The 26,970-nt window shown below is 55.9% G+C and overlaps 2 protein-coding genes across 2 annotated transcripts in view; one reads left to right on the forward strand and one right to left on the reverse strand.

Moving 5' to 3' along the window:
- Positions 1-25: 25 nt before the first annotated feature.
- LIMS2 (LIM zinc finger domain containing 2) overlaps positions 26-26,970 on the reverse strand; it is a 39,263-nt gene continuing 12,318 nt past the window's right edge. The window contains exons 2-10 of the mRNA XM_004703862.2: positions 19,753-19,912; positions 16,277-16,343; positions 15,944-16,064; positions 3,765-3,914; positions 3,032-3,182; positions 1,994-2,086; positions 1,263-1,311; positions 1,031-1,106; positions 26-319 (exon numbers count right to left, since the gene is read on the reverse strand). Of these exons, the coding sequence (XP_004703919.1) occupies positions 172-319; positions 1,031-1,106; positions 1,263-1,311; positions 1,994-2,086; positions 3,032-3,182; positions 3,765-3,914; positions 15,944-16,064; positions 16,277-16,343; positions 19,753-19,908 (1,011 nt within the window). The 5' untranslated portion in view covers positions 19,909-19,912 and the 3' untranslated portion in view covers positions 26-171. The remainder of the gene's footprint in view (positions 320-1,030; positions 1,107-1,262; positions 1,312-1,993; positions 2,087-3,031; positions 3,183-3,764; positions 3,915-15,943; positions 16,065-16,276; positions 16,344-19,752; positions 19,913-26,970) is intronic.
- GPR17 (G protein-coupled receptor 17) lies at positions 7,010-14,643 on the forward strand. Its single transcript, XM_004703860.3, has 2 exons — positions 7,010-7,183; positions 11,712-14,643. Exon 2 carries the CDS (start codon positions 11,744-11,746, stop codon positions 12,758-12,760), a length of 1,017 nt encoding a protein of 338 aa, XP_004703917.1. The 5' UTR covers positions 7,010-7,183; positions 11,712-11,743; the 3' UTR covers positions 12,761-14,643.

A 26,970-nucleotide genomic window follows, 5' to 3' on the forward strand; every position in this document is an offset into this window, starting at 1 on the left:
GTAACAAGGATTGCAATCAACAGCATGAAATAAAAGCATTGTTGAATGGAAAGTTGATTTGATCTGTAAACTCCCATCTAAGCACAAGGAGAGAAAGAACACAGGGGGAGGGGAGGCAGACAGCAAAAGAGTGGGGAACCACCTGGGGAGACAGAGACAGACTGGAGGACTTCAGGAAGAGTTGAAGTCCACAGCCTTGGGGTGGGCCCTGCGGGCAGCCAGCGTGGACAGCTTCTTCAGCCTTTTCTTCAGCTCCAGAGGGAACTTCTCATAACACTTCCTACAGACAGGCTTCATGTCGAACTCCACAAACTTGTTCCTGGGGAATCGACAGTCAGCGTGTCTTTGGGAGACCCCCCTCCCCACTGCCCCCAAGACTCTAGCCCAAGGTTGTCTCTGGCCTTGGACAGGTGAGGTCTGGGGCAGGCTCCTCCTACCCTCCAGCTCGGAGACATCCCTCCCACGCCAGCAGGCCCATGGTGAGCTTCTTGGCCAGAGGTCATGACAACCTCCGGGAGAGCAGTGATCTGACGCCCATGCCTTGCACGGACGGTTCCCTCTGTTGAAATAGCCTTCCCTCCCCCATCTGGGTGCTGGAAGCCCTTCAGGAAGCTGCTCTTCCATGCCCCCAACCTCAACCCCTGTCACAAAGGCCAACCAGCAGAGCGAGGTGCGAATGCACACATTCTACTTCCCAGGCTTGGCCAAACGAATGAGGACAGCCTGCTTGGTGACGTAGAGGGTCAGAGGAGAACAGTCCAGGAGACAGGCTCAGACAGAACCAGGCGTGTGTGGATGGTGCGGGACCAGGCGGGGCTGCCTGCTGCTGTGCAGAACCAGCACCAACAGACTTGGGAGGCAGCGGAGGTTACTCTGTGCTCCCGAGGCCTGGCCACACAGGGTCCTCAGGGAAGATGTGACCCGGAAAGCAGGAAGGGCCCACGGAAACCCCATTCAGCCCCGAGGTCCTCCCTCCTCCCCCCAGGTATACTTGACTACTCCTGAGGAGCAGCCAAACAATCCGACTCACTTTAAGGTGAGCTTGCTGCTGCAGGTGGCGCAGGAGAAGCAGTTCACACACCAGGCCTTGTTGAGGGCCGACACCACTGCGAGGGGGAAGGGGCGAGTGTCCACAGACGCTTCTCACAGGCTCAGCTGGGCACGCTGAGGGCCAGCTGGGCCTGCAGCTGCAGGACCCATAGCCCAGGAGGAACAAGGAGGCGAGGGGAAGGGAGGGGGCCGAGGGACAGAAGGAGCCTTACCATCACCCTCGATCACGTGGCTGCAGTTGTAGCAGACATCCCCAAAGAGCTGTGGATTGAGGAGGGCATCGGTGTGGGAGGCCAGCTGGCCTCCCCTTAGCCCAGGGCTGGGGACATCCTAGTCCTTTCCCCCTCTGACCCTTCACCCCGTGCCCTCCCACTCCAGGATGGCTGCTCTCAGGCATCGCCCAGGCACCCTTCAGGCTGAGGTGAGGCCCCCGGGCCTATTAGAATCCCCCTCCCAGACAGATGACAAGCCTGAGTTACTGTTTCCCTCAATAGCCCCTTTGAAAGGGTTTGCGCAGGGCAGGCACCCCACCCCATCAGCCCACACCACAGCAGCCATCAGCTTGATTGAAAGAGCATGGTGAGATGTCTTTCCAACCGGCCAACCAGGAAAGTGAGGCTAAGAGAGGGGCCCATTCTTGAGACTTAAAGCTAGGAGCTGGGACCTGAGCACCTAGCTCTAGTCTCACACCCACAGTGGGCCCCAGGGTTGCTCCAGTGCACCCCCTCCCTGCAATGAGGAGCCCTCTTTTTGCCTCCATTTCCTTAGTGACCTGTTGTGAAGACAGGTCACCACTCTTCCCTCCAGCAAGGCTGCCTGGCTGCTCCGGGCAGGTGGGGGCTGTCATGGAGCAGATCCAGCTTCCCAGCCCACTCCCTTCTAGATTGGATTGCTCGGGTACTGGAAGCCTAGCAGGCCGATGAAGGGCCCCGCCCGCCCATACCTGGTTGTAATGTGTCTCACAGTAGGCCAGGCCCTTCTTCTCATAGTGCCGGTGTCCCAGGAATGGCTTCTCGCACTTGGCACAGACAAAGTGCTGGGGAGGAGAAGGGACGCGGGGCAGTGATGAGACAGGCTGGCACAGGGACCTCCGGGGCCTGAGTGGCAGAGTGCCCACCCACCCCATCCAGCTCAGCAGGAGGCTGCCAACTCTCGGCTGTCCAGCTGGAAACCACTTGGGCTCTGGAGCCAGCAGGGTCCCCTCCTCCAGCAGCTACTGTTGTGACTCTCTGGGCCTGGGTGGCCCCTGGGCAGCCTCAGTTTAAGGAGTCGGGCAGTGACGAGACGCCTAGTATAGACAGACCCCCTGGTGGGAGGCCCCCTTTCCTGCAGGCCTGCAGGGGTCTGCTCCTGTGGGCATCACCCATGAGCTCAGACCCGTCGAGCAGCTCCTGCCTGTGTAGCAGGGGTTTGGTCGTGCAGCTCGGTGGACCGGGTGTCAAGCCCTGAGTCAGGGTCTCACAGACCTGCTCAAACAGGCCAACCGAAGTATTTCTCAGGCAAGAGCAGGCCAGGTCAGAAGTGGGGTAGGGGTGGTGGCAAACAGGCTTCCAGAGTGCTTCCATGAGGAAAGCTGAGCCCACAGCCCTGGGCCCAGGGAGGCAAGTGACCCCGATGGACACAGGGGAGCAGCTTGAAGCAAGGGGCCAAGCTCCACAATAGTGGGAGTGCACACGGTCGCTTCTCCATTAATCACAGCCCCACAGAGCGGTGGCCCTGGGCCCGGCAGAGCAATCCCCGATTTTCTCACAGCTTCGGGATCCCCTAGAATTCATGCCAGGGGAGCGCAGCTGCCTAACCCTGGTCTGTGCTCGCACATCTCCTGCCCCTGTCGACAGGGCGAGGCCACCCGTGAGTAAGGCCCTAGGCTGAGGGGGTGGGAGGAGATGCCATGTAGTTTGCTTGGCCAGGCTCTGACCAGGACGGCCACCAGGACGCAGGGCATTGTCTCCATTCTGGCCCATGGCCAGTGGTCACTCACCTCCACATGCCACTGCTTGCCCAGCGCGTTGACCACGCGGCCCTCGATGGGCCGGTGGCAGGCCCCGCAGATGGGCACCCCCATCTTGTCGTGGCACGGCAAACAGTAGAGCTCACCCTTCAGCTCACGGGCCTCTGCTGTCAGCTCCTTCCTGAAAGACAACGGGGAGGCCCAGAGATGGCCCTGCTTCGTCTGACAGGAATTGCCCAGGCCAATCCCACTCGGGGGCACAGCCTACTGAGAGGACCCGTGCTGGCCGCACAGATGCTGGCTATGATTTCTGGTCTCTTTGGGAAGTGATGTCTACAGGAAGGCTCTGGAGACGGAGTTCCCGTGAAGCCATTGTAGAAGGGCAGCCTGCATCCTGTGTCATCTTCCCAGCCCTCCCCCGCATCTCCTCCACCTGGGTGTTGGGCGGGAGGAGAGGCCTTCAGTGTCTCTCTGCAGCGTCCCTTTCCTCTCCTCTAAATGCCCCACCTCACTTCACCCTGTCCTCCTTCTCTGCTTCATCTAAGCAATATGGAGGCTTAGCCTCCATGGGTCTCAAGCCAGGCTGCGTGCACGTCCCCTGGAACAGAGCCCTGGAAACAGACACGCCTTGGGTCTGCCCACCTCCACCTTGACCCTGTAGCCCTGCACCCTGTCCGGCAAGGCCCACTGCCCACTAGACTCATCCATGATCAGATGGAGGTTCCACCGCCCCTGGCCCGCAGGGATGAGCGTGCACACATACCCACAGTGGGTGCAGTTGAAGTGGTCTGCATGGTAGGCATCATTCCGGAACATGAGAGGCTGCTCGTCAATGACCAGGTAGCACCGCTGACAGACATACTTGCCCAGACGCTTGGCCTTCTCCTGGTTGTGGCAAGGCCGGCAGAGGTGCCTGTGGGAAGTGGTGGGCCAAGACGTCTGGGTGTTGGGGGCAGATTGCTCCCTCTTCCTCTCAGAACACCCAGGCCATCTTCCGGGAGAAGCGATAGCGTTAAGCCCCCACCAGAAACTTTATATAATGCCCGAGTGCTTCAGACGGGCTCACCCGGGGCACGCAATCAGGGAAAAGGCAGTGAGACACATGGATATATGGTTTAAAACTAACACCAGCCCAGGGAAATACCCTAAAATAGTCGTGGCTGCTGTCTTTGGCTCTTAGGCAGAAACTCCAAGTCCCACTGCCATCCTGACTCATAGCAACCCTAGGATGGGGTAGAATTGCTTCTCTAGGTTTGTAAGGCTGTAAATCTTTTATGGCAACAGACGGCCTCCTCTCTCTCCCAGAGAGGGGCTGGTGGAGTGACCAGCCCGACAACGCTTACCCCACTGCACCGCTAGGGGTCCTTCGATAGGCAAAGGTGTGCTTTTGCCCTTTCCGTGTTTGTAGAGAATGGACGTTTAATTGACATTTGCTGGACATCAGTTTTACTTTTCAGATGTCAGCCTAAATTCCACTGTCTGGCAGAGTGCCCATCAGGCGGCTGCTCTCCTGCAGGGTCTGCCCAGCCAAGGGGGCTGGAGCAACCACAGATTCTCCAGAGACAGACAGGGCTTTGTCCAAGCAGAGCCCCAGACCCAGGAACCGACATTACAGAGCTTTTTGTGTGAAGACCACAAAGTCATTTCTGAGGCTCCTGCCGGCATTGGACAACAGCTGGGGACTGACTGAAAGAAACCAACGGTTTCCCTTCTCAGACCTCGAAGGTGGTGGGGCTTTAGAGTCAGCTCTACGGAACCCCCAATTCTGACACCGCTTGCTCCTGCTCCCCACCCTAGAACACCACACTCCTCATGCATCCAGACCCCTCCCTCCAAGGCCTCCCAACCATCCCTGCTCCTCACTGTCCTCCGCAGCCTTTGGCCTCCAGGGCTACCCCTTTGCAATGAGGTCAAAGAGTCTAGCCCGGAGTCAAGACAGACTCAAGATCTTCCAGTCAGGTATGGGGGGGCAGGTGATAGAAACAGGGAAGCCAGTTCAGCACCTACGTCCTTGACCTCAGGATCTGCTCCCTCAAGCTGGACTCTACCACGTCCAACATCACCCTCTGTTTGCCGTCGATGTGTCTGGTCATCCCAATTCATCCACACAGGTGGGCTCAAGGCCAGGGGCCCAAGTGAGGTAGGCCGTAAGTAGTCCCTAAACTCCTGGTGGGCTCACAGTGGTGCCTCTACCAGCCTCCACATCACTCCCTGTGAAAACAGGGCCTGGCCCAGGCTCCTGGGCTGTCCCCGCTGCATTCGTAAGCATCATGTGCCGGTGGCTGCAGCTTGGTGGCAATGACAGAGGCTTTGCCTTCTCTTACCCATCCCCCCCACCCTCACCCCCACTGGCCCACAGCATAGCACGCCAGTGGCCTGCTTTGTCTCCACCACCGACAAGTTCGTTCCTCATACCTCTAACTCTTAGCATTCAAGTCGCATCCGGCACACACGAGCAATTGTCCCGTAGCTATAGAATGCAACCCCTCCCCCAAATGCCGTGGTAGTGCTCTGTGCCGTCCGTGATCCTGTGGGAGCAGAAGATCTGTAAGCCCAGAAATGCTCTGCTCCGGCAGCTGGGCTGAGCCAAGAGCCAGACAGAAAGGGGAACCACGCCCTGGAGCCTGTCCCCCACCACCTCGCAGGAGCCAGAGTCAAGAGACTCACCCCACTTGAACTCCACATCATCACGAGATCAAACGGCAACACTCACATCTCTTTACCAGGGAGAACGCTAGCGTGAAAGAGCCACAGAAAACGAAACCCAACAGCCAAGAGCTGTAAGGTTTCTAGTGATGCTTTCTTGAGTCCAAACCTTGCCTTTGCCACTTCCTAGGAGTTTGTCACTGGGCAAGTGACTTGAGTCCTTTTGGCCTCAGTTGCCTCATCTACAAAGTGGGGCAAAAAACCCCAAATGCACCGGATGTTGTGAAAAAAATAATAATTAAAGACTATAACTGGCAAGTACTTCCCAAATGGTAGCCCCATTTATTTTTAAATGTTTCCATTAAAAACAAAAAACATATACTTCAAAGTCTTAAAACTAGAAGTGGTGATTTGACTCCCTGCATAGCTGAACAGAACTACCTGGTGGCACAAATGGTTAAGCACCCGCTACCACCCCAAAGGCGGGTCGTTCAAATATACCCAGAGGAGCCTCAGCAGAGAGGCCTGGCTGGCTGCGCTTTGAAAAGCCATCGCTGCAAGCCGTGTGGAGCACAGTTAGATCTGGGAACCCAGGGCCCTGGGAGGGCGTCAATAGCAGCTGGTTCCAGTGGCCGGGCAAACCCATTTTGTGACCATTTTTGACCAAACCTGTCACTGAGTCAGTTCTGACTCATAGCGAGGCTAGAGGACAGAGGAGAACTGCAGACTGCCTCCCCTTTCTCTCACTGAGAGGCTGGAGGGTTTGAACCACCAACCTGGCGGTGAGCAGCCGACACATGGCCTGCAGTGCTGCCGGGGCTCCTTGGGAACAGCAGGGAGGGAAAGTGCTCACACAGTCTCAGTCACTGCCGCCACCGACACAGAAGCACGGCCTCGGGGGCCAGTGGTCAGAGGGCAGAAGCGGCTCGTGGTTCAGAGGAGGGACGAGAATAGCCGAGGGCCAGCCTGCAGACGGAGCCTGTCCCACAGGCATAGACAGTGCCCCATTATGAAGCTGCAGCTGTGCCTACTGCTAGAGATAAAGGCCGTGATTTATCACTCCCACCCGAATGGACCTAATTATACGGGACAGGACACAAGGGCCCCACAGCAAGTGCCCTGAAAAGAGTGCCCTCTCATTCAGCCAGCAAGCCTCGCCGGCTCCCACCACCGATTCACAAGGCCCGCTGCTGCACGCAGGGCAGACTTGGGAACGCCAGTCCATTCGGACAGCAGCTCACAGGAAATCGCCACCTTCTGAAATGTCCTCTTGTGTCTGTCAATGCCACTAAGTCCTTGACTGCTGTGCCCACTCCCCAGTCCAAGGACAGTCACAGCCTCTGTGATGCATGCTGGGGGCTGGGGACACCCAGGACACAGTGGGATATTCATGGGCCAGAGGCGCGACAGCCTCCCTTCAGCGCCTTAAATAGCCAGGCTTCTGCCTCACCCTCACCGCAAGGGCCCTCTACTCCATCACCCACCGGCTCCAGCTCCCTGCCCTCCTGTCCCTCCTACCTGGACCGTCTGAGAGAGGTAAGGGGTGGGGGGGCAGGCATGGAGCCCCGTGGTCAAAGACAGCCAAGCAAGGAGACCCTTTCTCGGGTGAGGGGGTCGCTTTCTCTCTGACTTATTGTCCGAGGCTCACCATAGCCCGAACTCAGCCCCACTGAGGCGGAGCTGGGGGCACCCATGCTCTTGACAGCATCAGAAGGTGCTACTCTGGCATCAGAAGGTACCAGACAAAGACACCTGTGGGGAGAAGTGGTCAGGCCAGGGAGGGCAACCTCTGCTGGTGTGACACAGAAGGCACCAGTCTCTGACAGGACACAGTGCTGTCACCACAGCCCTGTCACAGATCCCTTGGCCACAGCCTGCCAGACGGAGGCCAGAAACACTGCCACTTGCCTGTTCCTCTGACCTCCGCCTGGGTCACGCAACACTGCCTGGACCTTCTGGTAGGTGCTACTGGCAAGTCCTGTCCTCAACCACCAACGGAACAGAGCGTCTTGAGGCTGAGGTTCACACTTTTTAGGGGAGACGTAGTGAACAACCCACATTTTAAACATCAGTGCCAACACTCATGAATGCAGGGTGGGGTGGGAGGAGTAGAAAAATGGAAGGATGAGAGAAAACTCAGAACCCCAGAAACAAGCCAGGCAGAAGGGCTGGGAGCCCAAGAAGAACGTTGCTGCTACATGAAGGTTTGAGAGACCAGGGGCAAAAGGCCAGTCTTCACCCAGACCGAAGGCAAAAGGCAGTTCCAACCAGCGAGCCGGCCCATTTCCAGGGGCTGCAGTCCAAACTCCTATGGAGGAAGGGCAAGGCAGAGCCAGTGTCTTGGAAATAGACCTGTCGGTTCTCCCAAAGCCTTACTTTTAGAACAAGGGCTCTGTTTTTTCATTTACAACTGAGTCCAAAATTTACCCAACTGGCCCTGATGCCAAGCCCTGACAAGGGCACGCTGCGGCTGGGCGCTGCCACAGGGTAGGAGGCTGACTCGGGCTACGCTAGGAGGAAGCAGCCTCTGTTGGCTCAGAGGCTCCGGGCTCCCTGATCTGACTTTCAAACCTACAGCCATGGCCCAGCCCAATTGACCATGGGCAGTTAGTTCGTGGACCCTCTACAATGTATGGTCCTCTGTCTCCCAGGACAGGGCGTGTGACATTGTTCAGTCCAAACTGGAAAGTCCCTGCTTTCCCTTGAACACTAGAAACTCCATCCCGGAGAGGAATGTAAATTTGAAACCGACCTTTTGATGCTGTAGGAAGGGGCAGTGAGTTTGGGAAGGAGACAGATGCCAGGCATATCTAGACGCAGAAGCTAGGAAGTGGTGAAAAAATAGAAAATTGTTCACGACAGATGAGCCAGTCCAGAGAAGGCCGGCTGCTCTCGTTAATGGGCTACACTAACACAGACCACTCTATCCGACAATGCAGCCGGGCTATGCATGAAGCAGAGGGGAACAGATGGACACCGGGGCGGCAACCATGGGCTCAGACAGACACAATTGTGAGGATGGCACGGGACCGAGCAGTTTCCTTCTGCGGTGCAGAGGGTCGTTATGGGATGGAACCAAGCTGATAGCCCCTTACAACAATAACACACAGCATCTCCCTCTTCTCCCCTCCCCACCCTCTGGCTTTGGAGACCTGTCTCCTCTCTCCTGCTTGCTCCTCGGTACGTGACCCCCCATCACACAGTCTGAATCATGGTCTTAGGCTGTAGACTACCTTCCCTTTCATGTCAGAGCCTTTGTGGGCCCACCATTGTACTCCCCGCAAGGCTGTCCCTTGGCGCACCTGCCTGAGCTCCCAAATAGCTCTGTGTCCTTCCGCTTGGATCGCTCCGTCTCCTTGCAGCTCTTCACCGGGCTAAGATCAAAGCCTGAGTGGCTGGCTCCATGAGGGAGAGACAAGGGATTCACCAGGAGTCGTGGCTTTTTTAGCAAGGCCAATAGAGCTTGGCCCCACAGAAGTGGGTTAAGGGGGTGATTGCGGCCAGCAGCAGGAGGCAGCACCCCTAGTTATTGAACTACTCTGGGGGTGAGCTACTGGATGCTGACCTGAGGCCAAGCTCAGGGTTTCTTAAAATGCAAATCTTGACCCACTGGAATGGCCCTGATGGAGCTGGAGAGCTGAGAGACCTAAGGGTCTGGGAGACAGAGAAGGGGGCCTGACTTCCTCCCTGCCCCCTGTGTGTCGGGGCTGGAGGGAGCCATGTACAGGGACACAGGGAGGAGCGGGTCATGTAAGTGCTGGAAGGCCCTGTAGGCTCTGGGAGTGAGGTTGGCACTCTGGGTGAGAATTCCTGGGGCAAGATGCGGGCTGCATAGGAGCAGGCTGGGTCCCCCAGAGGAAGTGGACCCATCCATACTCGGGCATAGGACTCAAAGGCCACCCATGCCGCCATGAGTGCTTTTCTAGCGGCTCACCTGGGGCAGAACAGAAGATGAGCCTTGATCGCGCATTTTTAAGGGAATCTCTTTTCAGCCCTTGGTAACCCAGGCCCCATCCTCTAGGATACCGGACTTCAGATTTTGTCTTCTCAAGGTGTACAGCATGCTACTTAAGCCACATTAGAAGGATCTGCGTCAGAAAACCACCAAGTCAGCATTCTCAAACTGTGGGTCGAGACCCCTTTGGGGGTTGAATGACTCTTTCACAGAGGTCGCCTAAGACCATATTTCCGATGGTCTTAAGAACCCAGAAACCGCTCCTCTATCCGTCTCCCGGTGGGTGTGTCCACCTGCAGACACGCCCACATACGGGGTCACCACAACATGAGGAACTGTGGTAGAGTCATGGCATTAGGAAGGTTGAGAACCACTGCACTAAGTGAACAGGTTTTCCCTTACATGCACCTGTTGCAGATTAAAGGAAATTATTTATTCCTTTAGACTTAAAGCTGTAATGCCCTAGTGAGAGAAGAAGGGACTGCTACCTCAAGGTCGTGTATTTGGAAGTCACTGAACTTCCTTCGACCCTCTTGCTTTTGAGATTATGTGCAGACATATGTCCTGAAAACATAGGGAGTGTAAGTGAATGTTGTGCCCTTTGTCGAACTCTCATTGTTTCTTAAGCAAGATTCCATCATTTAAAATTTTAAATATGTGTAAGTGAACATCTCATGCATTTAGCCTAAAAAGCTTTCCTATATATGAATAGCCCCCTTATCTCAATAGTAGTTTTAAATCCTATACTATTGACTAGTTTAATGATACTATATTAGAATTGAGGAGCCCTCAAACCTGGTGTAGTGGTTATGTGTTTGGCTGCAATCCACATGGTCAGCAGTTCGAAACCACCAGCAGCGCCAAGAAAGAAAGACTGGGCTTTCTCCTCCCATAAACAGTTACAGTCTCGGAAACCCACCAGGAAGTCGCTGAATCAGCATTGACTGGATGGCAGTGAATTTGGTTTGGGTTTATTAGTAGAATTACTAAAGGCCCCGTGGACATTACTTATATTATCTCTCAAAAAGCTGATCACGGTGCCACTACAGTGGAACAGGGATAGATGTAAACCTTAGCTATATGAATGGATTTTGAGCTCACACTTAACCGTAAACCCTAACCTAAGAACAATCAGTTCTTAGTATGCAGTCCCAAAGTGTGGCAAAGAGAGCAGATGGTGCCTGGCTATCAGAAAGAATCGCATCTGGAGGTCTTAAAAGCTTGTCTTAAAACAAGCAGCCATCTAAATGAAGTGTCAGCTAAGTCCACACAGAAGGAGCACACTATGTGTGATACAAGGATTGTAAATAATAAAATCCAGGGCTAGAGGAGGTAATACTATTAGAGCTTAAATTCTGAGCACCTGATTTGCAGAAGGCTATGTAGAAATGACGGTGAAAGCCCAGACCCATGTGCAGCATTCCCGTGTGGAGCCTTTCGTGAATCCTCTCCTGCCACTGTCCAGGGATATGACTAGCCTTGCCCTCAGACGAAGTGCATTGCAAAGTGGATGGATGCAGATATCGTTAGGTTAAAACTTAGCACCTTCTCGATTGCTTTCCCTTTTGACCTACTTTGAATTTGTTCCAGCTTTTGTTATTTTCTGCTTTCTTTTGGTTTTACGGTGTTTGTTGCTGTTTGTTGTTGTTGGTAGCGTTTGGCAGGGGAGGTTGGGGGTGAAATGGGGAGCTAATAATAAGGAACACAGAATGAGGGAAATGTTCTAAAATTGATTTCTGGTGATGGCTGTACAACTCTTTCTAATCGATTTAAACCATTGAATTCTATGGTATGTGAATTCTGTGTCGATAAGACTGTGTACACTTTCTTTAAAAGGAAGAAGTTGGGCCTTGCCTCTTCTGCACCCGTCTGCCCGCCCTGTGGTGGTGCCTCACCTGCCATCCTCAGGGCACAGCCCTCGATGCAGTGTGGCAGCTGGTAGCCACAGAGTTGAGGCAGCCACCTGGCAGCATCCACACCCTGGCTTTTTGCTGTATGCCTGTCTTTAGGGCTGACCAGGCTCGGGGTGGCGGGAGGAGGGGGAGGTTAAACGGAGCTTTTTCAGCCCAGGTCCTCTGTGATTCACCTCCTTGTCCTTCGTCCTCCCAGGCCTGTGCCCTGGCTCTGCCTCCAGCCAAAGCATGAATGACGTGGAGCATGCCCCAAGTCTAACGGAAAATGCCTCCGTGACCGCTGGGGACCAATGTGGCCAGGAGACGCCCCTGGAGAACGCCCTCTTTGCCACCTTCTACTTGCTCGATTTCATCCTGGCTTTTGTTGGCAACGCCCTGGCCCTGTGGCTCTTTGTGCGGGACCACAAGTCAGGCACCCCTGCCAATGTGTTCCTCATGCACCTGGCCGTGGCCGATCTCTCCTGCGTGCTGGTCCTGCCCACCCGCCTCGTCTACCACTTCTCTGGGAGTCACTGGCCATTCGGGGAGATCCCGTGCCGCCTCACTGGCTTCTTCTTCTACCTCAACATGTATGCCAGCATCTACTTCCTCACCTGCATCAGCGCAGACCGCTTCCTGGCCATCGTGTACCCTGTCCGGTCCCTCAAGTTGCGAAGGCCCCTCTACGCCCACCTGGCCTGTGCCTTCCTCTGGGTGGTAGTAGCTGTGGCCATGGCGCCGCTGCTGGTGAGCCCACAGACTGTGCAGACCAACCACACAGTTGTCTGCCTCCAGCTCTACCGGGAGAAGGCCTCCCACTATGCCCTCGTGTCCCTGGCCGTGGCCTTCACCTTCCCATTCATCACCACGGTCACCTGCTACCTGATGATCATCCGGAGCCTGCGGCAGGGCCCGCGGGTGGAGCAGCGCCTCAAGAGCAAAGCCATCCGCATGATCGCCATGGTGCTGGCCATCTTCCTGGTCTGCTTCGTGCCCTACCACGTCCACCGCTCCATCTACGTGCTGCACCTACACAGTCACCAGCCCTCCTGCGCGGCCCGGCGCATCCTGGCCCTGGGGAACCGCATCACCTCCTGCCTCACCAGTCTCAATGGCGCCCTGGACCCTGTCATGTACTTCTTTGTGGCTGAGAAGTTTCGAGACACCTTGTGCAGCTTGCTCTGCAGCAAAAGATTCCTGGGGCTGCCCCCCAGCTTTGAAGGAAAAACCAATGAGAGTTCATTGAGTGCCAAGTCAGAGCTGTGAGGGTTAGCCCTCGGGACGCTCCCTCTGGCTCAGGTCAAAGCTGTCCCAGGGGGACAACGCCCCCACAGCGGGGCTGCCCAGGCTGGAGACAGAGTATGTCTTTCTTCCTGGGCCCCCTGTAGAAACAAACCAGCATCCCATCAGGTGGCTCTCCGTTCCCAGGCCTGAGCTCACTCACAACACCGGGGTAAAGTCCTGGGCAGGCTTGAAGGAATACCTGAATCTCTACCAAGAAGGAATTGTCATGCCCGCCAGCTCCTCTGCAGGAAGGTGTGCCACTGACCCCTCGGAAGGGAAGCCAGAGGTCCAGCTGCTGACGATGAGCATGAGTCTTCCTTCCTCAAGCTGCCTGCCTGGTTCCCAGCCTCTTCCCAAGACAGAAACGCCCCTTCGCAAAGCTCTGCAGAGGGAACCCCAAAAGTTGGCTGGAAAACAACCTTTAAGAGGTGAATGGGTGGGAAGGGTGTCCACATATTTTCCTCTGAGGACAGGCTGGTCTGCGTTCCCTCTGTGGGACACTTGCTATCAGGTGACCCCTACCATAGTTTAGGGGTAGGGACCCTATATAACTCAACACTGGCTAATAATACCTTCCAACTGGTCATCAGGCCATCAGCTTATATAGACCAGGTCCTTCTCTAAGCCCGTAATCAGATCTGAAGAGGCCCCGCGTCTGGCCTGACAATCACCAATACTTCTTGGCAGGTGCCACTGCCTCCCTAACCCTGGCCAATCACACAAGTCAGTAGGCAGTGCCAGGAGCACGCTTGGTGGGTCCTTGCTTGGAAAATCCCAGGGCAGCAGAGAAGGACCTGGTAGGGACCAGTCTCCCACTAATCAGACAGGCCAGGGCATTCTTGTTCCTGCCCTCACCTGAGAGACTTCTCCTAGCCTTCATACATCATTGCACCAGCAGAGCCTTTTATAGTTGTTGCGTGATCCTAAGCACAACCCAGCTGCACGTTGAAGACTATGAAGGAGCACTGTGTTTGCTTAACATCACATCCCTTCCCAGAACGTTCCTCCCTGCAAGCCAGGAATGGCCAAGTGGGGGGCCAAGGAAGCAGAGGTGGAGGTGCACACCACTCTTGAAGTCTCTCTTCTATGTCAGCAGCGCCAACCGTATAGGACCACGCCTGCAAGGTAGGAATCCCACCTGGTTGGAAGTGCCAACCTAGGCCTGGGAGGGCATGGGTTTGAGAAAGAAGTCTTGTTAATCACACCTGCCAGCTGGCACCATGACCCCTCTTCCTTAACAGCAATTCTTTACTTCCCATAGCACTGCAGCCTCCCCAAGACCCTCCCCATACTCCAGTGGGAAGGGTGGTGTTAGGTTCACAGTGGCCCAGGAAAGGACTGGGCTCACCCTGGGCAGCACACTAAGCTGATGAGCCAACCTCCGGGGTTGGTCTGCAGCCTTTCACCCAGCCAGCTAACCCTTGGGCATGGTGGCGGGCCAGCATGGCACCAGGAGCTGTTAGGCCATGCGAGTCCAAGAGCCCATCTCTTGGGCAGCGGACCATCACAGACAGCACAACAGAGAACACGAGTGGAAGAAGAGCCCAGATTGAAGAGCTGCCTGAGGAAGCAGACATGAGTGGGGCCAAAGACCCGGAGAGAGCTGGCACTGTAAGGAGGTTAGGCAGGTCTCCCGCTGCTACGGGGATTGCTGGAGAAGCAGTTCCAACTGGCAGGGCAGGACTCAGGAGCTCCCCGGGGGGGCCCCCGCTACACGGGACGTGCATGAGTCTGCAACTGGAAAGTCTCACCCCAAAGTGGAAGTGAAACCCCTGAAGTTGTCCAGGACTCTGAAGATTCAAGGCCTCTGTCCTCGAAGGCAGAGATAAGAACAAAGTCCCAAAGAACTCTACGGCTTAAAGTTGGGGGGGCGGGGGGGAGCCAAGGAGGCTGAAACAGGAGCCCGGGCAGGAGTAACCCTAAGGCCAGAGAAGCATTCACAGAAGAGACGACGGGGAGGTGAGCTGTGGCAAACTCAGCAGGCCAGGGACCACGCGGCTGGCACTGCCGCAGACGGGCAGGAAGGGCGCAGGGGAGGAGGCAGCCGATGTGCTGTGGGCACTGTAAGCAGCCGGCGGAGCTCAGAGGGAAGCAGGCTCAGGACTAAACCATAGAAGTCCCAGGCCTGACCCTCTGGAAAGGGGAAGAAACATGAGCAGCATGAGGAGGCATGAGAGGTGAACTGGCGCCTTAAGAGGAGAGGTTGTTTGGTTTTTGTTTGTTTGTTTTTTTGGGGGGGGGTTGTGCAGCCGCATCTCTGTCCTTTAAGGAAGTGGGAGAAGAGGCCATTCCCTCAAGACAAGGACTGGGAGGGTAGAGGGCAGTGGTGGGCGAGGGGTCTTCTCAGAAGGAGGAAATGGACCTGCTAAGGATCTCTAAGGAGGAGCCCCCGGAGGTGTAGTGGTTATGTTTGGGGCTGCTATCCGCATGGCCGGCAGTTCCAAACCATCAGCAGCTCCTCCAGAGAAAACCTGGGCTTTCTGCTCCCGGGAACAGTTAGTCGGAAACCCACCAGGGGGTCGCCATGAGTCAGCCTGACGTGGCGGCAGTGAGTTTGGCTTTGGGGGTTAGGGCTCTTTAAAAGAGCCCTGGGGGTAAAGCCCTCGGGCACTCACCCACCAGCTGCTCCACCCAAGACAGATTGGGGGCGTCTGCTTCCAGGAAGGCTCACGGCCTTGGAAACCTAGGAGACAGCTCTGTTCTGCCCACGGGGTCCCTGGCAGCGGGTTTCCTCTGCTGCTGCGGAAGGAGAGGTCACACTGAATGCAGTGTGCAGGCCTGAGTGGAGAGGGAATTCGGGCAGCCCTCTTGGTGGGTTTCTCTCCAGCAGTGTTCAGGCGTGTAGGCCTAGGGCCGGCACTGTGGACAACGCGGTCAGCAGGGGACATGGCCAGCAAGGATTGCTGCAGCTCCCGTCCTTCATCCCGTCCACTGCCTCTAACCCCTTCCTGTCACTGCCACTTTCACTTTCCTTCCTCTATCACCTGTCAGCCTGCCTCCCGGGCATAGCCATGACCCTGGGGAGACCTGGACGCTTGGCCCCCATTCTCCCTGGTCTCAGGCCACACCCGAGATGGGGACTGTCTCATCCCCGTGCTTAGTGGGCACCAAGAGGCGGCTGTTACCCACCCCCTCCTGTGCCCAGCACCTCCCACCCCGCCTCACCTGTCCGCATTCTTCACGAAGCCCAGGTCCGCCAGCTCCGTGTCACACAGCTCACAGCGGAAGCACCCAGGGTGCCAGCTGTTGTTCATGGCCTTGATGACGCGGCCAATGATGAACTCACCTGAGGGAAGAGCGGCCCCTCTTTACCCGTCCACACCAGCCCCAGCCTGGCTTGTCAGCGCCCGTCCCAGAGCATCGAGAGCTCCTGCCCAAGGGCTCTGCCAGGCCCTCGGACTGATGTTCAGGAAGATGCAGGAAGGGGTCTGCCCACCATCCCCTCCCCCACAGCCCGCCCCCGCCCCCCCCCCCCAATCCCCAGAGAAGGTTGATTACCACAGGATCCGCAGCACGGGGCGAACAGCATCTGGAAGTCGTGTTCACAGTACTTCCGGCCTTCAAACTGCAAATGGAGCCAGAAGAGAAGCATCATGCAAACCACCCGTGCCCGCACGAGCTGCGCTGGCGGATCCTTGGTTGGTCAAAGCTGGACAGACACGGCTGTCACACCAGTGTAGTCACCGTAGGAAACGGGTGCGAGAGCCTCCAGGGGAGGGCAGCAAGGAGAGAGCCGGCAGTGAGGGCTGGGAGCACAGATTGGACACTCAGTGGACTAGCGGGAGCACAGAGGAAAGTGGACAACCAAAGGCCCCGTTTCAGACCCCAGTGGGTGTCCCTGTTGGTCCTGCGTGCAGACCGGGTGGTGTCTTCCGCTGGTGGGATGAGGTCACCTTTGAGTCCTCTGAGCTGCTGTGGTCCACTTCCTAAGTGCCTTCTCTTAGGAGCCCAGCTCCCCAGAGACCACCAAACACCACAGGTTTAGAGCCTGAAGGAAGGAAATGCAGGAAGGGGACCCAAGAGAAACCCCTTGTGATAGGTAGGTTTACTGTGCCAACAGGGTCAATAAGACCATGTGGGATTAATGAGGTCAGTTTGATTGGAGGGCAAAGAGACAAATGGTTCGGTGAGTCCCACCTCTCTCTCTTACTCTCTGGTGATCGGACCAGCGTGCGGCTGCCTTGGCTGGTTCTCAGCCTCAACTTGTGAGCTACACTACCTGTGGGACAACCAACCCATGGACTGTGTCACTAGGGGTTGAGGTTCCTTTGAGACCTGCTTCACCACACTGCCAGTGTATACATTGCTCGAGCTGGGATCCTGTCATCTGGCTGACTGTTGGTGACCTGGCCAGCTGTTTGCTGCCTGTGGTCGGACTGCCTGCATTGCTCTCTGGAAGACTCAGCTGTCTGCTTCCTTGACCTTGGACTTGGCAGCCCTGTGAGTTGAAGAACTTCCAGTATATTAACTGTTCCACAGAAATGACAGTTGAGCTGAGTCTTCTCTACTGTTGTGTGGACTAATTAGCTGTTACATTCCTTCATGCTATCTATAGCTATCCATATATATGTTCATATTCATAAGTGTCCTGGTTTAGTTTTTCTAGAGAAGCCTAACACACCCCTTCAGCCAGAGGGAGCTGTGTGAATACCAGTCAGGCACCACTGTCCCCACCAAGGCCAGGAAGGTCCTTGCCCTGACCCCAAATATGACCACGCTTGGGTTTTCCCTGTTTCTTAGAATGTTGTGTCAGGCTCCAAATAGATACGACCCTTCCCATTGACCTACAGAGCCATCAGAGTAATGAGTACTTCTTAAGCACCTACTGTGTCGCTGAGCTTATTCTAGATACATGCCCACCTTCCCACTGACCTGACCATTGGCCAGAATGTCCCAGAAGGCAAGAAAGGGAAATGGCTGTTCAGCTCTGCCAACCCACAGCCACCTATCAGCCATCCCCGTCACCTTCCTTCTAAAGACATCCGGCCTCTGGCCACTCCGATCGCCTCCACTAGAACTATCGGCGGCGTCAATAAATATGGAACATCTCTGGGAAAGAAAAGCCCTGGTCTGCGGTGTTTGCCAATCTCTGTGGTATAAATGGCCCACCATGGCCAGTTTCAAACTACCAGCATGCTGGTCACCCAGTGTGGGATGGAGAAGAGTTGTGCTGTAAGCAGGGCTTCCTCACCCAAGTCCAGTAGGCATACATAGAAAGAGGCAAGTCGTGAGTACGCCTTCCCTCTGTGGGTGGATTTTTTTAAATGACATTCCACTTTCCAGTTACCTCTCCCCAGTCCCCTCATAACCACAAATCTTTTGCCCCTGTACATTTCCTGCCATGTTTGATAGCTACGGAATCATCTACAGGTTCAACCTTTTACGTCTGTCTTATTTCACTTAACAATCTTCCTTTGAAAGCTCAAGAATATTCCATTGTATGTTGTTATGGATCCCCACGGCAACATGTGTGTTGAGATCCTAACCCTTGGACCTGTAAGCAGGACCCTGGAAATCAGGGGTGGCGTGGAAGGTGTCTTGTGTTTTGTTGACTAGGCCATGCCCGTGGAAGGGTATGTCCGGCACCAAATCACTCCTGAGTTATAAGCAGCGAACCAGGGGAGAGACACGAAGAAGGAGGACAACAAGCGCCAAGACGAGCATGCCAAGGAAGAGGAAGGAACGCCGCCAACTCCCGGGAAAGAAGGCCCCCCGGATTTGGACTTTGAGATCCCCGAAGTGTCAAGAGAATAAACTGCTGTTCTTTAAACCCCCGTGGGAGGTCTCTTGTGTTAAGGCAGCACCGGGTACCTGAGCAAGAGGCAGGTACCACATTTTGTTTCTCCCGTCAGCTGCTGATGGCCACTCAGGTTGCTCCCACTCCTCGCGGTTAGCATTGTCCCTCATGCTGCAGTGAACATGAACACACACTTGTCCACTTAGTTAACTTCTTAAAGAACCGCCGGATTGTTTTCCACGGCGGCAACGCCATTTTGCATGCCCTCTCGCACACACGAGGGCTCTGACGGCTCCACCGTCTGGGGAGGCTTTTCCTTTTTGTGAGAAATAATGACCATGAGAGTGCGTGGGAAGTGGCATCTTACTGCAGTGTCGATTGGCATCTCCCAAACGGCTAATTTGTTCTTAATAGAATTTATGTAAGTTTATGGAATTTAATATTTTCCCATTTTTTTTATTTGGCTGTTGTTGAGAAGATACACAGCAAAACAGACACTTAAGTTAATAGCTTCTACTGGATGATACAAGGGCATGCATTACATTCTTAGAGTGGCTCGCCCTTTCTCATTCCCCTTTTCTGAGTTTCCTGCTGCATTAACCACCACTCCACCGGGGTTGACACACATAGTACCCTTTATATTAAAAAAAAGTTCACTGCCACTGAGTCAATTCTGACTCATGGGGACCCTCAAGGGCAGAGTAGAACTGCCCCTGTGGGTTTCCGACACTGTAACTCTTTCCGGGAGTAGAAAGCCTCATCTTCTCCCACAGACCAACTGGTGGTTGCAAACAGCTGAGCTGGTGGTTCGAAGCCCAACGTGTAACCAGTACACTACCAGTGCTCCTGCTCGAGCAGACCTTGGCTGTGGGGCCCTCCCTCGTCCCCAACAGCCCCACCCTGACAGTCCTTATTGCAAAAGCCCTCGGCACCATCTGATACATATTTATTGCATTTACTATCAGATGCCCTGGAAGGGTAAGTGCCCCAAGGGCCGGGTCTCCCCACCCCTGGGTGCCCTTGAGAAGGCTGGATGAGTGGATGGTGCTCCTTCGGTACCATGACAACCACAAGAGTAGGTTCAGCACTGGCCGGAGGTAAAGCTGGGCGTAAGGCCTGCTGTGGCAGCCCTGCGCCAGGATGGCACGGGGCAACTCTTCCTGGACTCCGAAGCTGAGTCTGCTGCTCAGACGCTCCGCAGTGTGGCCCCAGCCCCGTCTGCCCCAGGCATCCTCACCTCATAGAAGAGCCCCTCGGGGAACTGCCGGAAGCACTGGGCGCACACGAAGCAATGCTCGTGGAAGAGCTCCCCGTTGCTGTTGACGATCCTCTCGGAAGGGGCAAAGTGGGCCCGGCAGCGCTGGCATACGGCATTGGCCAAAGCTGTGGACATATTGCTGGGATGGGATGGGGGATGAGAGGAGGGGCCAGGTCAGGACCGAGGGGTGGAAAAGCTGCTACAGCTGGTCAGGTCAGGGCACAGGTCCCCCCCTCCTTAAAAAGCTGAGGTCCTTCCAGGATTAGGAAGGTCACTTTCACCACCCAAGGATAGCCTTGGCATTGGATCGGGGCAGGGGTGGAGGTGGTGGTGTTTGCTCAACACACAGCTTCACTCTCCCACAGCTGTCACGTGCACAGGACATGCTAACTGATGGTGACGCTGCCACGAGCCAAGGGCCAGAATACTGGTGAACAGCCAGGTACCAAGTACAGAGCAGAGCCTCCTGTCTTCAGGTGAACAGCAGCCCCGTCTGAGGATGTCATTAATGGAAAGAGGGGCTCCTTCAGCAGGAGGAACCCAGGAAGGGGGGTGGGAAGAACGGGTCTGACTTATCAGAAGCTGCGCGGAAACACCCAGGCAGGATGTCGTCTCTTCACTGCTTTGGGGCCACCCGCCTCGCTCGGCCTGCTCTCGGTGTGCTCTGGAGAGCCAAGCCGCATCCCGTGTCCATCCACACTGAGGTCTGGACTGCGGTGTGGCCGTAGGAGTTGGGGAGAACCCAGGATGACAGGGAAGTTCATCACCATCTCCTGGCCCTGCATGGCCAGCGGGTCTCACGAGGCAAGCAGAGGACCTGGCAGGCTCAGGAGTTAACTCGCCCGGGCTGCGGCCGCAGGGGCTGGCCTGGACCACCCGTGGCCCAGCACACTCCCTCTCCTGAGAGCACTGCAGACTTCCCCCTCCAGCAGTGTGCGCCCTCAGCAGCAGGGAGGAGACCCCATGGTCTGACGGGGACTAAGACCCTGAATGGCTGGGCTAGGGCTTTGAGTGTCAGAAATCAACAGGAAAGCCTAACCCTGCGCTTCCTCACTCAAAAATCCAGAAAAAGAAGTTTAACAAATTAAAAACATTCAGGTTCCGCCCCCGACTTCTGGACCGTTCCTTGAACTCGGATCTCTATCCCTGAACCAAGGAAGTGCATGGCTGACCGGTACTGTGTGTGCTCCCTGTCCCCGCCTGCGCTGCCCTCCCCAGGCGGGCCCAGCCTCTGCTCCTAGACCCAGGGATGATTTCTGTGCACTGCAACCAAGCCTCTGGCCTCCCTCTTGGGCTGACCCAACTCCCGCCCCCCAACGGTTGCTGCTGGCACCTCCCTCTCCAAGGCCACAGCCCCAGATGGTCCATCATGTAACTACTGCCTGTCTGCCTCCATTGCTGGCTCAGGTGCCACACCATCCTCCCCCTTCGTAGACACACTCCTGATTGTACACAGCCTGCCCACCAGGGCCCCAGAAGACACGCCACGTCTCTGTACTGCGAATCACCTTAAAGTGGGCATCGTGGCACTGCTCCAATACAACACCTGGCCCACGAGTTGCTCTGTGTCTAGTTCCCCAAGCTGGAGCCCCTGGTGTCTCAGGTAGAGGCTTTTCTCGCCTGTCCCCTACATCTCTGCACAAGCCCTGGCACAGGCAGGAGAAGTGTGGGGCTGACAGCCCATCTGTACACGTGCCGCCCTAGTCCCCATGTTCAGGCAGCGGTATCGCCACTGGAAGCACAGAGGACACCTAGGGGACACCTCCATCTGCTGGCCTAAAACACAGAGGAATGGGTGGACGGGTGTTGGGATGAACCTGGACAGCACTCCACTGCACTACCCAGAATGCTTCCTGGGGTGGCGGGAGGCCGTGTAGCTTGGTAGGGCCAAGCGCTGCTCCTGGCCTCTTTTCTCCCCTATGAAGAGGTGCCTCCCGATGACATAAAGTATGTCCAGTGCAGGGCGCGCGCTGGATAGACGGGGCTGTGTGTTCATCGTGACTGTGCGTGCAGTTCGGGAAGTGTGCTGAATCCCTTCACCATGGCTGGTCCCGAAGAAGGCCTGCAGATTGCCTGCCCTCCTTCGAGGGCCAAGAGCGAGCCATGGTCACTTCAGGTCCTCCTTCACACATTTCGGACAAGGAGAGGGAGCACAAAGTCTGCCCAGTCATCCCCGAGGAGCAATTGCTACCCCTGCCCCCGCCGGATCACATACCACACCTTGCCAATGGCACAACCAAGAAGCCAAAGCCCAGAGCTGCTTCTACCTGCCACCGGGGACCCCAGCGGGGGGCTGGGTTTGGGCTTTCTCTAGCCCTGGTTCCAATAAGGAAACAAGAGTGCAGGGAGGGCCACTGGCATGCTGAGGGTCACCTAGGAGTGGACGCATGTCCTCTCCTGGCCCCTCAGCTCCCAGCAGCATCTCAGAAACAAGGTCTCCTTCCCAGCTCTCCACCTCACTGGAATGTAGAAAGATAGTTGTGAGGGCCCACAGGCAGGCAGCAGCTAGCCACAGGGGGTCTGTCCCCGCACCGTGTGAGCCCAGGCACCAAGGACACGTCTGCTGGGGGAAGACTAGGTCTAACAGCGTGTGCTCAGCTGCTGGGCACACCGAACTTCAGCCTTGGCTCTGACACCCACTGATGGTGTGATAGGAATCCAAGATTCTGGATCTGCTTCCTCATCTGTAAAATGAGCCGGCAACACTCGCCTCTAGAGTTCGGAAGGGCCTACAAGCAAAACCAACATTCCCAGCCCCCCAGAGCCTTCTTTGCTCCTTCAGCAAGCAAATGAGCATTGCAGAGCAGGACCCATCAAGACTGCAGGGCATGGTGCCCGGAGCATCTTCCTCCATCCCTCCCCTGGGGCTGCAGTCCAGGCTGATCCAAGGTCAGCAGAGAGGGTCAGTCGCATGCAGAGCCAGAAGTCCCAAAGCCCAGGCCCATCCCAGAAGACACGAGCACATTAAAGAATGGCCGCTGCGCATGTGATGCGGTGACGCCAGCAGAAGCATCCTGGATCCGTTGGAAACGGGTCGGCAGTGGCAGAGCTCATTCTCAAGTCCTAGGTGAACCCTTTGCTCAAGAAACATCGCTGCCTTTCCACAGGCAACCCTGTGGAAGGACATGACCTGGCGGTAGACACGACGTGTCTACATGCATGGAATGTTCCTGAAACCCAGTTCCCATGAGCATGCTCGCTTATGCTCCGTGGCTCTTTTTTTTTTTTTTTTTGTGCCACATTCTTCTGTTGCATTGAGACGGTTTACATCTCTCTCCGGCCCGTTCTACCCTGGGCATTCAGCCTGCCTTCCCGATCAGCCTCATCCGGGCACTGTACCTCCTGCCCATGTGACAGGCCCTGGTGACGAAAGGCAGACCAGGAGAGCTGACATTCAGCTCAGCCTTGCTCAGGTGAGCCAGTTGCTCTGGGCCAACCTTGTGCCCCAGTGGGTGATGCTCTGATGCCCATGACAGCCCCACCAGTGGCAGGTCCTCCCAGATGACAGCCTCCCAAGCACCCTTTCTTTCCTTTGTTCTTAACTCCAGGCATGTTGCCCGTGACTACCAACACACAGGGAGTGCCAGCAGGCCCTCAGGATGAGGGTATCCAAAGCCCTCGTGGCCCCTCTTACCCCGGAGACTGCTCCTCTCATCTCCCTCTTTGCTCCCCCTCACTACAGCCGCACCGTTCAGGCTTCCGCAGCCCCCTCCCCTGTCACATTTCTACTCGGATGTCCCCAAGCCCACGGCCAGTGTTGCTCTCTTGCTAACAGCTGCTTAGATAGGTCTACCTGGATTTCACCAGGGCACTGCATGCTCAGTATGTCCAGGAACCATTCCCAAATCCTGTCCACCCTCCCCCACCCCCAGCTTCGTTCAGGCCTCAGGTTAGCCCGTCTTCTGAAATGCCCTGGGTCAGTCAGGAACCCCCGGCCCCACACCGCAGACTTGAAGGAGACTTTAACCCCCTGGTCTACACAGCAGTGTCCCGGTGATGAGCAGGTGGGCTGTGTTCAACTCCCCCTTCTCCATTGTCTGTGGTGGGAAAGGCTCTTTGCCCACTTGGAGCCCCATCTGTAAAATGAGGACAATAATAACATCCCCGTGTGAAGGGCCGCTCCCTGATCTCTAGCATGTCCCCTTCCATGTGCCCTGTGCACGAACCCGTCGGACAGATAGCATGCCCTCCAACTAGATGCAGTCGCACGGCCCCCACCTGGCTGGCCTGGCTCTGACCACGCACCGGTGACTGGTGGGCCCTCCATCAGAGGCCACCTTCAGAAGGGTAGAGAGTGACTTCCTCTGGAAAGCCCTGAGGCCACTCCTTTCTAGGCAACGCCTTTGCCACGCTGGCTCCTGGCGACCTACCCTGGGGCGGCTTCGGGTGGCAGGGTGTTGTGCCGGTTCTGGCGTCGGCGGTACAGCCCGGAGGAGCCGAGCGTGAGGAGCCGGGCTGACATGAGGTCTCTCTCTTTGGCTCCAGCTCCTTCCCTCAGGGCAGCCACAGGGGGACTTCCTGGGGCTTTGGACCACCGTTGGCAGCAGGGTAAAAGTGGACGGGCATGCAGGGTAGGGCAGTGCCGTGACTGTCGCCAGCGCTGTGCCAGCCCCTGCGTGGCAGGTCCTGCGGGCGACCCACAGCTTACCCTCTTGGTTGGAGCTCATGTTACACACGTGGGTGGGCAAAGGGCAATGAACAGAAAAGATATTGTTCTGGGATGCGTGTGGGCAGCACAGCAAAAGCAGAGACTCTCGGGATTGGGTTCAGGCTGGGTATGGACTGGGACAGGGCCTGGGACACAGACTGAGTCTGAGCCATAAAAGGGCATGTCCTGTTGCCACATGCAGGGACCCGCATGAAGCGCCCGGCCATCACGACAGCCAGCTGCAGAAAGCAGTATTCAGCCAGTGCAGGAAGGCTGAAAGCAAGAGGCTGAAGAGGGCGCTCCAGATGTGTCCGCAGGCCACCTGAGAACCTACCTGTCCCTGCGTTTGCTTTCTTATAAGACCCAGACCTAGGCAGCCCTATCCCTAGCCAACAACTAGCCAACCACCCTAAAAGAGACCCGCTTGCCAAAACTTAGAGAAGAGTAAGTCCCCCAGGTTTTCATGGAGAACAGGCACAACAAGGCCCCAGGAAGACCACCAGGAAGGGACCATGAGTTCACCTCAAGATCGGCAGGGCGCCTGTGATCCAAGGGCAAACACCCCAGGTCAGCATATGAACTGGGGCCAAGCTGGTCAAGCAACCCCAGTAGCTGGCCACAAAACGAACACAAAGCACTCACAGAGTCTCTGACGTTGGCCTCTCATAGCTTTGTCAACCCTTGCTCATACAACCAGGAACACGGCAGTAGCATCCTTTCCCTTCCAAAGCACGGCGATGGTAGCCGTCCGGTGTACACACTCCAGACAGCAGGGCGCACGCTGGTGCTCTGAATCCACTGGGCACCGGGCACTCAGATACGAGAGCACACATCACCCAGCCAGTCCACACCGTAACCGCCCTGGGATCAGCCTTCAAACCCGGTCAGGCCACACCAACAGCATCTGTAAATGCAGCTCAATGTCAAAGTTGCCAAGAACGAGTCAATTCAGCCAGTCTATTTTCAAGGCAGACCCAGGGGCGAGAGTGATCCGCACGCAGAGTCTGGGGGAACCAAAGGGAAGAAAGTCCCCAGAATACCTCCAGTCTCTGACAAGGACACCGACTGCTAGAAAGAGGCCCCTGGGCCCCTCTTCCATGCCCATCAGCGCCTTCCTTATGGAAATCCTGAACTCCAGAACCCAGGACTCTCATGCCTCATCCATTTCACGTAAAGGAGGGAACATTTGGGGTTTCTGGGGCTGCACATGGGCCTGGTAAAGATACTGAGGCAGCAGTACTTTGTACAACAGTATCTGGAATTGAGGTTTAATTTCAAGCTCTGCAGTCACTAACCAACTCAATACATGTTTATTGTAAAGAGGGGCTGCCAGAGGGTAGAAGCTTTTAAACTTAAGTTGGATTGAGGCCAAATCCCATGAGAGTCCCTCGAATTGCAGGGTAGGCTCCCCAGCCAGCACTCTCCTCCAGAAAACACAGTTAGGAGAGAGAAAAACACACAGAAAGGGCGAAAATGGTACAGGAGGACCTCTGACCATTCACTTCTCCATGAGGCAAAAAGAAAACTAGAAACACTGACCAGAATAAACTGTTTCAAAACTCTAGAACTTAACCAAAGGTTTGGAGCAACCTAGGAAAGGTTTCTCCAAGAAAAAGAGTTGATTCTTGATAAGAACAAGGAGCCGTATGACATTTCAACTCATCGCCCACCGCAACTCTGTCGTAGCCTTTAAAACCAGCAGCTGCAATATGAGTCCCAGTGCCAAAGCCCCATTCTCCTCGCTTGACCTTCCTGGTAGTCCTCTGAGGAACCCTGCTGCTGTGGTGGTTCGACCACATGATAGCAGCGAGTTTGGGAACACCCAACTTTTCTTTAAGAATTGCCCAGTATTGGACTTCCAGCAGGAGGGCAGACGAGACAGACACGCTACCCAGACTTGCTAACACCACGCCATGAGAGATGAAGTGGGACAGACCAAGAAGACAATCCCAGAACCTTCCGCTTCAGAAGAAAGGCTAGGGAAGAGGGTTGACTACCGACCAGGAGAAGCAGCTGAACAAAGGGGAGAGAAGAGACCGGGGAGTGAATGGTCGGCTGCCCTGGCATGGTGAGGCAGGAACTTTGTCAAACAGCATGCAGTCAAGACAACAGCCGTCAACACAAACACAACCCCAGTGGCTGGGGACGAGAAAGGTGAAAACCTCCCTTAGTCCCCACACCCTCTTGGAAACGAGAAACGATTCCAGCCCCTACCCTCACCCACCCAGCAACCAGTGACGCCCACCTTCCCAGCACAGCTCTGCTCTGTCTTAGGTTGGGGTGGCATGTGGCCCCTCTATCCATGTCTAGCCAGCTGCCCCTGGGCCCAAGAGAGTTTCCTCTGGGAGCAGCACCCTGACTTCAGTAACCTGAACTTAACACAAACTACTTCCCCATCAGGGGCCTAGGCCAGCAGAAACTGCATCTAGGTTGGAAGGAGGGTCCCCCACTCCTCTCTCCCCAACCCTATAAGCTGTGGCGCGCCTTGCAAGGCAGACGGTGTGGAGCTCTCAAGGTTTTCGCTTTTTCACTTGGTCCTCGCTGTGCCT

This window comes from Echinops telfairi, unplaced genomic scaffold (genome assembly GCF_000313985.2).
Source record: "Echinops telfairi isolate 266 unplaced genomic scaffold, ASM31398v2 ScPeMD7_4;HRSCAF=17, whole genome shotgun sequence".
Lineage (NCBI taxonomy): Eukaryota > Metazoa > Chordata > Mammalia > Afrosoricida > Tenrecidae > Echinops > Echinops telfairi.

Excerpts from the sequence above, each read along its gene's own strand:
- GPR17 (XM_004703860.3), top strand. The coding sequence starts at position 11,744 with ATGAATGACGTGGAGCATGCCCCAAGTCTAACGGAAAATGCCTCCGTG.